General features: G+C 40.7%; 1 protein-coding gene across 1 annotated transcript; it reads right to left on the bottom strand.

Annotated features, from left to right (window-relative positions):
* Positions 1 to 10,854: 10,854 nt before the first annotated feature.
* On the bottom strand, positions 10,855 to 11,901 carry LOC308521636 (trace amine-associated receptor 9; the record flags this gene model as incomplete). The annotated part of the gene is made up of 1 exon (XM_081094692.1): positions 10,855 to 11,901. One exon carries the CDS (start codon positions 11,899 to 11,901, stop codon positions 10,855 to 10,857), a length of 1,047 nt encoding a protein of 348 aa, XP_080950818.1.
* Between the last annotated feature and the right edge of the window lie 3,094 nt (positions 11,902 to 14,995).

Below are 14,995 nucleotides of genomic sequence, written 5' to 3' on the forward strand. Positions count from 1 at the left end.
TAGTCTTCCCTGCTCCCTCCTCCCTAGGAGAGAGCAAGTGTCCCCGATCCACTGATCTTGTGCTTGGTCATGCGATGTGCTTTGAGCAAAGCAATCCATGTTCAAACTAGAGCTTTCAATGTAATTGCAGGGTTCAGCCCAAGTCTTACATTTCTGCCCCCTCCCTGAGAACAGGTTGTCTCCATAGCAGCTGCTCCTGCAGCCTGGGTCCCAGAATGAGAAGACGCAAGGCAGACCTGCTGCTCACCTACAGCTGGGAGCAGGGCAGCTGTCATCGCGGCCCTGATGTAACATGAGCAGAAAGTAAATGTTTATTGTAAATCATTGGAAGTTTGTTTGTTATGCTGAAAAAATTGACTAATATACACAAAATTCCAGTGAGTGTGTCATGGCGTCCTCATTTTGTCTCACTCTTAACTTAGCCTGGAAGTAGCTGCCAGACTTGAAAGTGATCTTTTTCTGCTTGCACATTTTGACCACAGCAAGTATATTATGAGATATAACACCAGTCATCCTGGAATAGTTTGGAACCACAGGGCAAGCTTTCTTAAAAACAAATATTTGCCCTAGCCTGTTCGGCTCAGTGGATAGAGCATCGGCTGGCGGACTGAAGGATCCTGGGTTCGATTCTGGTCAAGGGCACATGCCTGGGTTGTGGGTTCGATCCCTAGTAGGGGGATTCAGGAGGCAGCTGATCAATGATTCTCTCTCATCACTGAGGTTTCTCTCTCTCTCTCTCTCTCCCTTCCTCTCTGAAATCAATAAAACTATATTAAAAATTTTTATATACTTTCAATTCTCCTGCCTTAGAAGAACTTAGGCAGGGGTCCTCAAACTACGGCCCGGGGGCCACATGCAAATACAAATATTGTATTTGTTCCCGTTTTGTCTTTTTACTTCAAAATAAGATATGTGCAGTGTGCATAAGAATTTGTTCATAGTTTTTTTTTTTAAACTATAGTCTGTCCCTCCAATGGTCTGAGGGACAGTGAACTGGACCCCTGTTTAAAAGGTTTGAGGACCCCTGACTTAGGGTTTCATGCCACTGTGGATGTGGGTCCTGAACATCAAGACCAGGATTGTTCTGAGGGCCTTATCTATGTTCTCGAAAATCCAAAGTATGTAACCTTGACCTACCTCTCTTAGGGCCAAGTTTCAGGGGATTGTAGCATTACATTCAGCTCTCAACTAATATTTATTAGCTGTGCCAAGTGTGATGCTAAACTCTGTTAGATACAAAATTCCTGAAATGTCATCATTTCACTAAAAAATATTTCAGTCTGAAAAGCATGAAAACAACTAAAATAAGAACAAACAAGCCAGAATAAAAAAAAAAATAGTTCCCAATAAAGTTACGACAAAGAGCTACAGAACTTAAAGAGGGAGCAGTCACTTATTTCAGGAGGGACCAATGTTCAAAAGTGAGGGCTAAGAAGTCAGAGGGGCCTGACCAAATTCGGATGGCACCCCCTCCTTTCCCTGTCATCTTGGGCTAGTTATTTACCTCCCAAAAGTTTCAGTTTCCTCATCTGAGATAATAATACCTGCTCTGCAGTATTGTGAAGATGAGGTGAGATAACCATGTGGATAAATTGTCAGAGTAGCTGGCTCAGGCAGTGCTCCGTAAATTGTTGCAATCACAGAGACTTAAAAGAGGAAGTGGCATTTGAACTAGAAAGATCAGAATAAAAATTAATATGTACTATTTTTTTTTTTAAAAAAAAATCTCTCTTTACAGAACTTGAATACTTACCAAAAAAGTTCTATGAAAGGGTAGGACTCAGACAGGTGAAGAATACTGTCCTAGGTCACAAAGTTGACAAAGAACAGACTGAAATTTGAACCACCTCTGCCCTCCACCAGTGGCAGGGAGCTTCCTGGGAAGCCAGTCTGCCTCTTTCCCAGAAGCGCAATCCGAAGGACCTGTTGGTCATTGTGAATGCTTACAGAACTGGATAATTTAATGCACTTGAGGCAATACCGGCAATGTGCCTTCTTACATTTTTATTGTTCTTTTGAAAATAAGTTCTTTCAATGATAAAAACAGTATCATCTATTACAAAAAATTTGAAAGATACCAAGAAGCACAGAAGAGGAAAAATAAACTCTAATCCCCACTTCCTAGAGGACACTGGCGTCAACATTTCATATACTATTTTTAGCCTTTTCACTCAACCTATGCTGTTGTGAAGTATGCTGTTTGTATTGGGTTGTACTTCACTACGCTCTTTCATTCTGGGCTCACGGGTATTGGTGAATCTGATGATCATTTTTCTGACATCCAGGAGAAGGTGGCATCACTCTCACTTCTACCTCCACGGTCACATCGCGGACACTCTGACTCTCCTCCCTCCCTCTTTCCCTCACCAAGATGCTTGTGATGCACGGAGCCCATGTTGGTAGTGTAGGATAATCTCCTCATCTCAAGATTGCATCAGCAAAATACCCTTGGCCATGTAAGGTCATATATTCAAAGGTTCTGGGGGTTAGGACACATGTTTTTGAGAGGCTCTTGTTCTGACTACCATAGGCACTACGATTCCCTTCTCTTGTATTTAATCCAAGATCGTATGACTTCACTGTCCATAACATTAAAGGCTGTACTGCTGAGCCACATACCCTCATATGTTCTTAACTTAATAATGACTGAGTTCCTTTACTTCCAGTTACACATTTTTAATTCTAGTTTGGAACAGTGTGGGCTTAACCTGAAAGCACAGCATACCTCGTAACCAGCACTAAAGAAATCAGAATTTCAAGCAGGGAGGAAGATCAATGGTTGAGTGCTAATTATTTTCCTCTTTCAGGCCCCCTGTACCCTTCTTACCTAGCTTACCAACCTTACCTTTCTGTCATTTTCAAAGCTTTCCTGATTTTGTATTCCCAAAGTCTTATATCCCCTGGCTTTCTCTGGATTTGCTTAACTTCGCTTTCATTTTGAGCAGCTTGTTTCTGGGGCCCATGTTTTTGGAGCTCCTATAGGTCTCTGAGTCATCCATGCACATTAGCCATTTTGACTCAGGACAAGACTTATTTTATATTTTGGGGCGTATTTTGCAATTGTGGAAATAATCATGAGCAAATGGTACAATTTCTGCAGTAATAATTGTCATTTTATGTGAAAATTTTCTCATTCCATGAGCTTTGTTGTTTTACCTTCCAGTCATGATGGAGGGCAACTTTCTGTCATTTTTTTTTCTGTAAATACTATCCAAAGTTTATGCATTGTCCATGATTTTTTAAACAGTGTATTGGAAGTTATGGAAAAAGAATGGACTATCCAAGAAATGTGAAGATGGCATATAACTTTTTGAAAAAAACATTGTTAATCATATTGCTTCGTGTATTTCACAAAAGCAAAGCTGAGTTCTTCCAGAAGTTAAAAAATCAGAGAAAGTATAGTTTTTATAAGTTTTTATTGGTGAAATTATTACAGAAAACTCATATTGATTCATGTACTCCACTTAAATTTTATAAAACACAAATGAAAACAAAGGTAGGTTAAGGGAAAAAAGACAAACTTGGGAAAAACTATTGGCAGTATACATGATGAAGAAAGGGCTCACAGATTTAAAAGTCTAAAAGCTTTTTGTAAAATAGTAAGATAGAGGCAATCATTCCACTAACAAATGGAATGAGCAGACAATTGTACAGAACAAACAAAGAAATAGCAAATAAACACATTAAAATGCAAGTTGTACAAATAATTTAGAGACCTTAAAAGTGTGGTTCTGAACTCAATATCCTCCATTGACAGTTTTGTCCTGTTTCTTTGTCTCCGCATTTTTATGCTTTCTTGGTGCACCCCCTAGTGGTCTTTGTGCGCAGTCTTGTTGTAGTTAAGCCTTGATTGTTGTAGTTGATACTGGGGGATTTGACCTCCAGGCCAACTGGCTGTGAGAATCAGCTGTGTCTGCAGTGGGAAAACTTCTGTCCTCTAGGGAGGTGCTAATCTAGCCTTTGCCTGAGGCTATCCAGCAAATGGCTCTGCGCAGGGCTTGGGCAGGGCAGGTCGCATGGGATCAACAGAGTGGGTGGAGGGAGCAGTTATGGCTGCTCTCAGTCCTGTCCCCAGAGGCTCTGCCTCTCAGAGTCCCAGCAACCGCTGCAAACCTCGGAGAGAAAGCTGCCCTCGAGTTCCGACCGATGCCAGACAGTCCTGCTTCTCCCGTCTGAGTCCGGTTCCCTAGAGACTTGCCCAGAACTGGAGCTCAGAATCTGAGACTCCCTCCCGATTGAAAACGACAACCGCACCCTCAGCTACCAGCCCGCTCCGCGCGTACCTCCCCACCTTTGTATTTTCCGCACTGCGCCTCCTCTGAGTCTCGTATGCTGTTCTCTTTCCTTCTAGTTGAAGAATTTCCCCTCAGCCAGTCTTCCTGTGGTTCTGGGCGATGTCCATTCTGTCTTTTAGTTGTATTTGTGAAGTGGTTGTTCGAGGCAGCTAACTCCGGTGTTTACCTATGCCGCCATCTTGGTTTTCTCCAACAAATAATTTAAAATATGATAGAGCTTTATATGTAACATTGGCAAATATTAAAAGGATCAATAATACCTTATGCTAATTAGAGTGCAGGAAATTGAGGGCTCTCATGAGAGTTGAACATGCTCATATACATCTAGGACAAATATAATTTAATTTCTTTCTGAGGTAATTTAAAATAGTTATATAACAATTTAAATCACACATGTCACTTGACTCTGTACTTCTACTTCTAGCAACTAATCCTAAGAAAAGAACCAGGCAAGGAAGCAAACATGACCAGGATATTCATTGTATAACTTTTAATTATTAACCGGAAAAAGCTTCAATCAATATGGGATAAGTTAAATTAGGTTTCACCTATGTAATGGGATGTTATGGAGCAAGCATTATTAGGCATTATTGTTAAATAATGCCTTTCCCATAATTAGCTATTAAAACTTCCTTTAATGAAATTTTGGTAAAGGACATGCAATTGTTGCCACTGGTGGTGTTTCAAAGTTTAAGCCCTTAGCTGATATATTTAAAATTTTATTATCATCTATTTGTTCACCAAATTTTTAACCAATTTTATTATTTCTGAAACCCAAATGTCTAGGAACCATTGTCCTGACCCATTAGTATTTTTAATAGCAAAGGTGATATTTTCAGTAGGTAGGGCTTTTATGCCCCTCAAAACAAAACAGGGCAACATTTGGTCAACTCCAAACATTAGAGATGGTGAAATAGTAATAAATGATAATAAACCTGATATGATCCCATGGAAGCAGATGTCCAATAAAGCAGCCACATAGAGAAAAGAATATCAGATCTATGCTATGAAAAGGGTTGTCCTGAAATTTTTTCACATTTTTTACTACAGCATTCAAACTTATTAGCGAAATCTTAGTTACTTTGTATTTTCACATTGGAGGTTAGTCAATAAAGAGCATTTAGCCTCATGCTGAGATGGTATGTAAACTGGAGATTCTCTTTAAGTCCTGTAAAATTCCTGCACATACGTAACTCTTCCTATCTTGCTCATAATACCATCTTGAATAAATGGATTTGCATCAAATAAAGATCAAATTTACATAGTAATCATGTTTCTCAGTGGTTATGCTTCTAACACCAAGGGCAGGATTTGGAGGCAAACTTTGGTTATCTAGAATTATTTAAACTGTCAGTCTCAGATCTGCACTTAACCTTCAAGTTGCAGGTTTGAAACTTTTCTACAATAACAGTCCATTAAATAAATCATCTCCCCAATGACTGAAAGTGTGAGACAGTCCTAACTTATTATGATGTAAGTGGGAGAAAGGTGCATTAATGGCCTCTATGGTCTTGTCAGTGCCCTAACTCAGAAGTTCGTTAATGAGAGGAAGGGGAGAGAAAGGTTTTGTACTCTTTCCTCTTAGGATTAGAGGGTAGAGGTAACCAAACAGAAAGCAGGGTGAGTGTTAACCTGTGTCGATAACACACAATCAATCCAATTAACAGTCTTAGCAAATCTTCAAGTGATTACATCACTGAATCAGCTATTTTATTTATTATATAATTCATTTGTGTTTAACAAGTACTTTTTAGAAATATATGTGAACTGCTTATGGAATACTTTTATTGGGGTGAGAAAGAACACAAAATTAATGTTTCTCCAGTAAGAGCTTCCAAATGTGCTATAGCAAATCTTCCTTTGTCCTCCCTTCAGGCAGATCTCAGAGTTGTCTAGTCACTGTGAGTGTTAAAGATCTCCAGTCTAATGTGCTCCATTTTAAAGCTACAATCTATACCTAGTCGAGTATCCCTGTCTTCCCTGTGCCCAGTGCTAGTGGGATCTAAGCTTTAAAAGCCTGGTTTTAGGGAAGGGGCATGTCTGATTTTTCATCCTTTATCTCATCCTCCTTTTCTGTTCAATTCCACAGTAGAAGGAAAGGAACATAATAACGTACAGAATTTGGCCTCCTTGTAACCTTTGCTCAGAGGTCATGGCCTACCTCTGTGTAGGGAGTCTTCCAATAATATGGTACTGGTTTGACTTTCCCAACGTCCTATAGGATGTGTCACCGACACCTGGTGCACCCTGAAATGGAAACATGCAAGAAGAGCTCAGGCTGACCGTCTTTCATGTGTCTATTAGCCCACATGAAATCATACGTCTTTGCCCCTTAAATCAGTAAGAGTGTAGAGGCTTCTCCACCTGCTAGCCCATGTCCTCCTAGCCATCTCTCTGCAATTCTACTTGCCTCTGCTCAATATAAACAAAGGGCAGACCTAAAGAGGGAACCAAGCTTGAATTATCTTGCCAATACCTTCTTCAATGGAATGGTCCTGTGGACAGAAACCCCAGAAGCAAAAGCACATCCAGTTTCCCCTCATAGACAGACTCTAAGGAAGACTTTGGAGAAGTCAACTAGAGTGGCTCACCCACAAGAGGGAACTTGACAGTGGACAGGCTGCCCCCCAAATGAGTCATATGTGTGAGTCACACATGCACCTCATAACAGAGCTCCATTTGGGCACCTGCCACATCAGAGCACTGTCCATCAGGCCTATACCACTACCAGGCATGAGAAAACTTTTGTCCCACGACTAAATGCGAGGGGCCCAGTGCACGAATTCATGCACCTTGAAAAGAACTGTGGGCCATGAGGCTGCGGTGGGTACAGGGGTGGTCTCGGCCCATCTTCTGAGCCCCCGCCCAGCCCCTCCCACCGCGGCCCTTGGTCCCCTCTCTGCTGACAGCCCAGTGCTGCTCCCACCGCCGCCGCTCCTGCTGACAGAGCGGAGCAATTGGGGCAGGCACCAGCAGCGGGTGTGAGAAGGGTCAGCGCCGCCATCAGTGGGTGCGAGAAGCGGCTGCTGCCCCGATTGCCCATCTGAAGCAGGGGGAGGTGGAGAAGCCCTCAGGGGTGATTGGGGCTGGGGCCGGGTGCTGGCAGCGGGTGTGAGCAGTGGCTTTGGCGCCAGCAGGGGGTGCAAGGGGGGCCAGCGCCAGCAGCAGGTGAGAGTGCCGGGCAGGACCATGGCACACGGGAACAAAGAATTTTCAGTAACCACCAGAGGCTCGCCCTGATGACAACGACTAGTGCCCTGCCTTGGTCTGGCACCCCGCTTACCTGCTCCACCATTCCACTACAGCCGATGCCTGCCATGTTCCCCACTCTGCCGTCTGCTGCCAACGCCTGCCATGTTTCGTGCACACCCCCGGTGGTCAGCGCATGTCATAGTGACCAGTTGTTCGGTTGTTCCACCATTCGGTCTTTGGTCTATTTGCATATTAGGGTTTTATATATATAGATTCTCCTTGACCCATTCCTGCTCTACCTAGGAGGGCAAATAGGGTAACAAGAAGGAAAGGAGATTGGAAGAAAAACTGTAAAAGCAGACTTATAACCCTCCCCACTGTAGGCCTGGGTAGTCTTAACTGGAATAGGAAAGGTAAGAGCGCTAAACTAGATGTGATTTTAAAGTTTTAATCTGAATTAGAATGGACATTTGTATGGGATTTTAAATCCCAGAAAGTGTGTGCAGGGCTATGCCATCTGCCCACCGTATTTTAAAAGATTGAGAGGGAGAGTCAATAGAGCAAGTATGGCTGCACAAGTAGATAAAATGGAAGAGCCATTTTATGTTTGTGGTGCACCAAGCTCAAATTGCCCCAAATCTAGTAACATACAGGTTGGGCAAAAGTAGGTTTACAGTTATGAGTACATGAAAGAGTTTATTCTTGTATTATTATTTATTAGTTATTGTACTATTTTCCATATGAACAACTGTAAGCCTTCTTGTTCCACTCTGTATTTGATGAACCAGGCTTCCTTACCAGACTAGAGGGAAGGATGAATATAATGACTAAAGCCTCATTCCTTCATGCTTTCCCTGAATAATTTGAAGAATACTTCTCACTATCCTACCATACATTTTGGGAAATCGCCTTTATTTCTGAGAAAGAACCCCCCCCCCCCCCCACTTATTTAGTCATTTACTAATTCTGAAATAATTCTTAAACTTCCCCTATTTCAGCTTTAATGATTAAAAATAAATTTGTTTTTGATGAAGTGGTCTTCAAAATGTGACCACTTGTTTTCTGGGTTGATATTTTAAAACACTGAAAAAAGCCTTATGTCGAGATGTGGGCAATGGCCATCAGAGTGGGTGCTATTCTGAGAGTCTGTGCAGGCGCTGGCAATGCCCCCCTTTGCCTTGTATTGACCTTCCAGCTGCTGGAGAAGGCCCGCTCACCTCAGAGTCCCCTTCCCTCTATACTTGTGTCCAATCTATACCAAGTTATCCCTTGGTTGCTTTCCAAGGTTTTGAATAGTTGTTCCATGTGTTCAATTGAGTTTTATAATTGTTCTCTGTGTGAGAAGTGGTTTGAAACAAGCTATTCAATCATGGCCAAAATCATATTTCCCTCCTGTGAAATATAATTTTTATAATTGTTACAGTTTATTTTGTTGCTTTGTCATCATTCCTCTCATAATTCTTTCTAATTTTCATTTTGGTTGCTTTCCTGTCCCATGGCCTTTAATAATGAACCATCTTTTCTGCTCAGATTCTGTCTCACCTTTGACTACTTATTCTGTTTTTTAAAATATTTTTATTGATTTAAGACAAGAAGGGAGAGGAAAAGAGGGATAAAAACATCAATGATGACATTTTTCAGTCCTCGATAATGCAATTTAAAGTGTGCTGTCCATAATACCTACACAATTATTTTTCTTGAGGACAATCTATACTAATTAAAAGGTAATATGCTAATTAGACTGGACGTCCTTCCGGACAAAGCCATGGTGGCGGGGCCAAGGCAGAGGCAGTTAGGGGTGATCAGGCTGGCAGCGGAGAGCAGTTAGAGGGTTCAGGCTAGCAGGGAGAGTACTTAGGGGGATCAGGATGGCAGGGGAGAGCAGTTAGGGAGATCAGGCCAACAGGGGAGAGCAGTTAGGGGGATCAGGCCGGCAGTTAGGAGCCAGTGGTCCTGCAGGATTGGGCCTAAACCAGCAGTCAGACATCACCCAAGGGGTCCTGGATTATTGATGGTGCAGGCTGGGCTGAGGGACACCCTCCTCCCATGCATGAATTTCGTGCACAGGGCCTCTAGTAATATATAAAATGTATTTTTTATTCTTAGCAATTCCTGACACAGGTGTCTTCATCTTCCCCCCCGCTAAATAGTGTCAGCTCTATTTGGAAGGTATTAATGGGCAAATATGAAAAAAAAATCCTAATCTTGTGTAAAGTATTTCCAAAGTGGTTCATTTATAAAACATATGTAATGTAATGTTTATGTAGCTTTACTTATTTAGTCACCTCTTCTTTTCATGTCATAAAACAAGTTTGTTACAGAATAGTCTGTGAAAATTAACTACCTCAAAAATTTAAAGCTGTGTCAAAGACTTGAGAAGGCAAATAACCTATTATTAATTTTTCAAATTTTTACTCTATCATAAAACACTAAACTTATCAACATATTTTTTAAATTAAAATGTATGTGACTAAGAAATGTTCTCAGATGAGAAAGCAAGCTATCCATGGAGTGTATAAGACCAGTTTGAGTATTTGCTATTTTTGAAATAATCCTTGGTTATGTTTGGATCACTCAGTTTTATAGTTCCAGTGCCAAATACAGTGTCTGGCACAAAGAGAGAACTCTAAAGTGAAAAATAATGTGAATTTGAATTAGTTTTTTTATAAAATCATTTTATTTCAAATTACTTTTTAAAAATGACAGAAACCATCCTTTTGTCCACAAGCTTATTTGACCATAATAAATTATGTTTTTCCAAAGTAAGGTGTAGCATAAAATCACATAATCACTGTATATGATTTTTGTGAACATGTTCTAAAATGAAGGGAAGTGTTGCCAGGGTTCAGAAAACACCAGAGTCTCGGTGTTTTCCAGACAACCCAGTTACTAGGAAGTTCCATATTTCAGGTTTTATAAACTCATTTTAGATTTTAAAAAGTTTCAGACAAAATATGCTTTAAAGAAGATTTTTGTCCCCAAAGAATCTAAATTGCAAGTTAGGTAGAGACTTGTTTTTATCCTGTATGTATTTTAGAAAACTGAACATTGGTATTAAGTGTGGAAGAAACTGCAAAGCTTCAATTATTTGAAAAAACAAATAGGAAATTGAGAAGGCATTGGAAATTACCATAAAAATTAAAAAATCATAGACAGACACTAAGTGGGAAGTAATCATCACATTTTATTCACCCATCACTAAATTTTTAAAATTTAATGTGAAAATGCCTGAAGATGACAAGGGTTTTGTTAAATTTAATATCCTCCTACCTGGCAAATGATTACAGTTGCTGCTCTAGAGTCAAGTGTTTAATTTTGCACTTGACCTTAATTCCATGTTAATTTTGAAATCCCTGGAGTAATCTTGTTAATCTATATCTGCTTCCTCAGAAAATAAGTTAATTGTTGATGAATCACTCCTGAAGACTTTGCCACTTACAATAAGTTTTATTGCCTTCCGAAACCATGGGTAAAAGAAAGCATATATCAAGGGGTTCATAGCTGAATTATAATAAACACACCACACTAAAATCTCATACACATAAGGAGGAGTTATAAAATTCATATAAGCATCAATCACAGCATCAATGATGTATGGCAGCCAAGAGACAAGAAATGCTGCCATAGCAATACCCAACGTTTTAGCAGCTTTTCTCTCCCTCTTTGCTACTCTTTCCTTGTAACTCTCTGAGGAGGACTGAGCGTGGCTGGCTGTACTTTCAATCTTCCTAGCCTGATGTTTAGCTACCAAAAATATCTTACCATATATAATCACCGTGGCCACTGTGGGTACACAGAATAGAAGAAAACAAAGCAGAACCCAATTTTGATTCAATGGAGCCCGACAGCCTCCTGTACAGGTTAGAGCAACTACTAGTTCCTCAATTCCTTCTTCATTGGCCCCAGTGTAAAAAACAGGAAAACTATAGGTGACAGAAAAGAACCAGGAGAGAACAATGCATATTCCTGACACCGAGACAGTGAACTTGGTTGGATAGGTCAGAGGATCCGTAACAGCGATGTATCTATCAATGGAGATACAGCATACATGAAGTAAAGAAGCAAAACAGAAGGAAGTATCGAAGCATGTATGAAATCTACAGTAACTCTCCCCAAAGTACCAGCAGCTCTCCACAGACCTCACTGTGCTGAAGGGCATCACCGTCACTCCCACCAGGAGGTCAGCACAGGCCAGGGATGCAATCAGAAAGTTGGTAGGTGTGTGCAGCTGTTTGAAGTGCAGGATAGCGGTAATGACCAGTAAGTTCCCAAACACGGCCAGCACAGCCCCCAAACCAAGGAAGGCGTACAGAATGGCTCGAGGTCCTGGCGAGTAAGGCGTCTTAACACAGGAGCCGTTCACATGCTCGTAGCAGAGTTCCACTGCTTCAGCGTGGGAGAAGTTGTTCACCATGCCTTCTCATGGGAGTTATTTCAAAGTTCTCAGATTTTCTGTTTCAGCAATTTAAAACAAGGAGATGACAACTTGAAACACTGTGGCAAAGAAAAAAATATAGTTAAAATGAAAGTTAGGAACTTTTCTACCTTTTTTTTTTCTTTTGCATATTAACTATAACCTCTTAGTCTTTCCAAAAAGCACTTATTCCCAAATTTTTAATATATTTAGAGTGGAAACTTGTTGCAGAATGCCATTAAACTTATAGTCAAATTTACTACTAAATAATTGGCTGGCAGTATACTTAGTCCAATGTTATATATTATCATATATTTTATAGAATGTAACTTGCTAATCATTAGAAAATCCCTTCATTGTGTTTACTTTTGAAATCTCACCTATAGCCACCTGAGTTGAGAAATAATTAGGGGACCAATAGCTGAGTTTTATTTACTAAGTTATCTCCCCTGAGCAACCACTTCACAATAATTAAACTATTCTTCGCTTTTTTTTCCAAGAAGAAGTAAATTGCATCTCCTTCAAATTGTAACCTCAAAAATCCCTATAGTATAGAGTGTGAAGGCTGAAGAAACATTTACTTATAATAGCTTGCTAAACTTACTTGCTGAATATATTTCTTTCATTGCTTATATTCCCAGAGTTTGTGTTTTGTTTTGTTTTTTACTTTTATCGCCATTCATAGTTTAGACAGCTGGAGATGATTTGGAGAACTAATCTCATCAAAGTGATACAATATAATTGGTGTGTAAGTGTTTTCTGGGCTAATAGACAGTTTTAGATGTCTAAAATCAGTAAGATTGATTAAAATAAGCAGCGACTCACCTAGTCACTCACCTTCCCATCCTTAAAATGCAAAACAGTATGGTTTGAAACCTTTCACCGAGGAGTAGGCAACACCTGGGATGATCTGGAGGGGTGTATGTAGATTAGTCATGTCTCTGGAAGGAATGGATTTATGCTAAGTCATCCAAGGTGCAACTAGAGACCAAACAATATTGAATAATTAATTTTTAAAATATATTTTATTGATTTTTTTTTTACAGAGAGGAAGGGAGAGGGATAGAGAGTTAGAAACATCAATGAGAGAGAAACATCGATCAGCTGCCTCCTGCACACCTCCTACTGGGAGGTACATGCCCTTGACCGGAATCGAGCCTGGGACCTCTCAGTCCGCAGGCCGATGCTCTATCCCCTGAGCCAAACCGGTCAGGGCAATAATTAATTTTTACTTTATTTAACCATGCATCTAAATTTTAGTCTCTGAGCTAGAGACTGGACTATTTTTATTACCATTTATCTCATAGCCTGGCCTCTGTTGAAAGGGTAGTATCCTAGAAGAACGTATGTACATACAACTGTGTATGTGGACCTTTTATCTATATACCTGTATTCTCTAGGGATAGGCTTCCCCAGTCTGTGAATTTTGAATTCATCCATCTTTACTTTTACTTCCCAGTTTATATTTATATTATATTATATTTATATTCCCTCACTGGCCTGAACGCATAAATCTAAGTCTCTTCCATACAAAGTATCTTCCAGTTACTCTTGGGAGGCCTCGGATGGGTGCATCCATGTGCTCACAAGACAGTCTACCCAATAAAATCACCATGTGACACGCCCCACCCCTCCGAATTCTTCTGCCTCAGCTGTCCTAATCAAGTCTACCACATCTTTCAAGCGGCTGAAGGAATTTCACCACTGCCACCGTGGCTGGGACCTTGACTGAGAGTCTGAGTGTCTGTGTAAAAGATGCTGTCTCTTCAGCACTCCCCACCTCACTGGTGCCCAAGTGATGCTGCTGCTGTGCTAAGGGAGAGTGATGCTTCCTCAGGTCTCTATACTCAGGCCCTAAAAGAGCTGCCTTCAATGCTATAGAGTGTCTGAACACAACCCCTGCCCCCACCCCCCACCCCCACCCCAGAAGCAAAGATACTTGAGGAGGAATGCGCACTCCTGAGACGCACATTTGGTGTTTAATAGCTTTCACCAGTACATGAAACTAGGGCTTCTCAAAGAAATGACTCAGTCAAGCAATGGGACAGAGGAGACACAGGAAGAAACTGAAACATATTGAAAAGGAATTTTTGGACTGGAACCTGGATTCTTTGTCCATCAGAGTCGAAGAATGAATCCACAGACAGAGGGTAGTACAGCCAAGGTGGAGATTTATTGAAGAACAAGTACAGACTTCCATGTGGGGAGGGGGAAAGGGTCCCACCGACTTCCTGTTTCCATGGTTTATAAAGGCTGCAGTTCATGTACTCTGATATCCCTCTGATTGGTCAATATTTCCTTTCGAATTGGTTACTATAGTGACTCCTGAGGCTCTCCTCCCTCATTGTCCTCCTATTCCCTCTGGGCTATCTTCCTCCTTCTTTATATATAGACCTTTTTGGCTATTTCCAGTTCCCTTGTCTTATGGAAATGTATCTGTTGCTGCTCCCTTGTCTTATGGAAATATAACTGAACCTGGCTTCCTTGTGTTATGGAAATATATCTTCTCCCAGTCTGCAGCCCTGTGTTTTTCCATGGGACCCCAATTCTAAAAATTCCCTAAGCCTGCCTATATTCCCCTAAAATTCCTGTTTCAATATTTTTATATCAGAAACTAAGAAATGTAAAAAGAAGTTGGAGCATTTCACAAGGACACTGTTGCAGTATGAATGGGCTCCCACTGGTTAAATATGGGACAACTTAAATACCAACATAATTAGTGAAAGTAAAAATTTATAAGCCATTGGGGGAAAATGGGAATCCATGAGCTAAAATAGAGAGACATACAAACATACGTACATACATATGCACATGCAGGAGGGTTTTTCCTTAAAGTAAAATAATTTCTAAAAGATACATGTTGAGAGAGTGCTAGAGCTAAAACACCATAATTTTATTTTTTTAAGGTTTTTATTGCTTTTTAGAAAGAAAGGGAGAGGGAAGGAGAGAGAGAGAGAGAGAGAGAGAGAGAGAGAGAGAGAGAGAGAGAGAGGGAGAGACATCAATGCCAGAGAGAAACAACCATCAGCTGCTTCCTGTGTGCCCCCTACTGGGGATCGAGCAGGCAACCTGGGCATGTGCCCTGACTGGGGAT

The sequence above is a fragment of the Myotis nattereri genome, assembly GCF_964212035.1.
Source record: "Myotis nattereri genome assembly, chromosome: 6".
In the NCBI taxonomy this organism is placed as follows: Eukaryota; Metazoa; Chordata; class Mammalia; order Chiroptera; family Vespertilionidae; genus Myotis; species Myotis nattereri.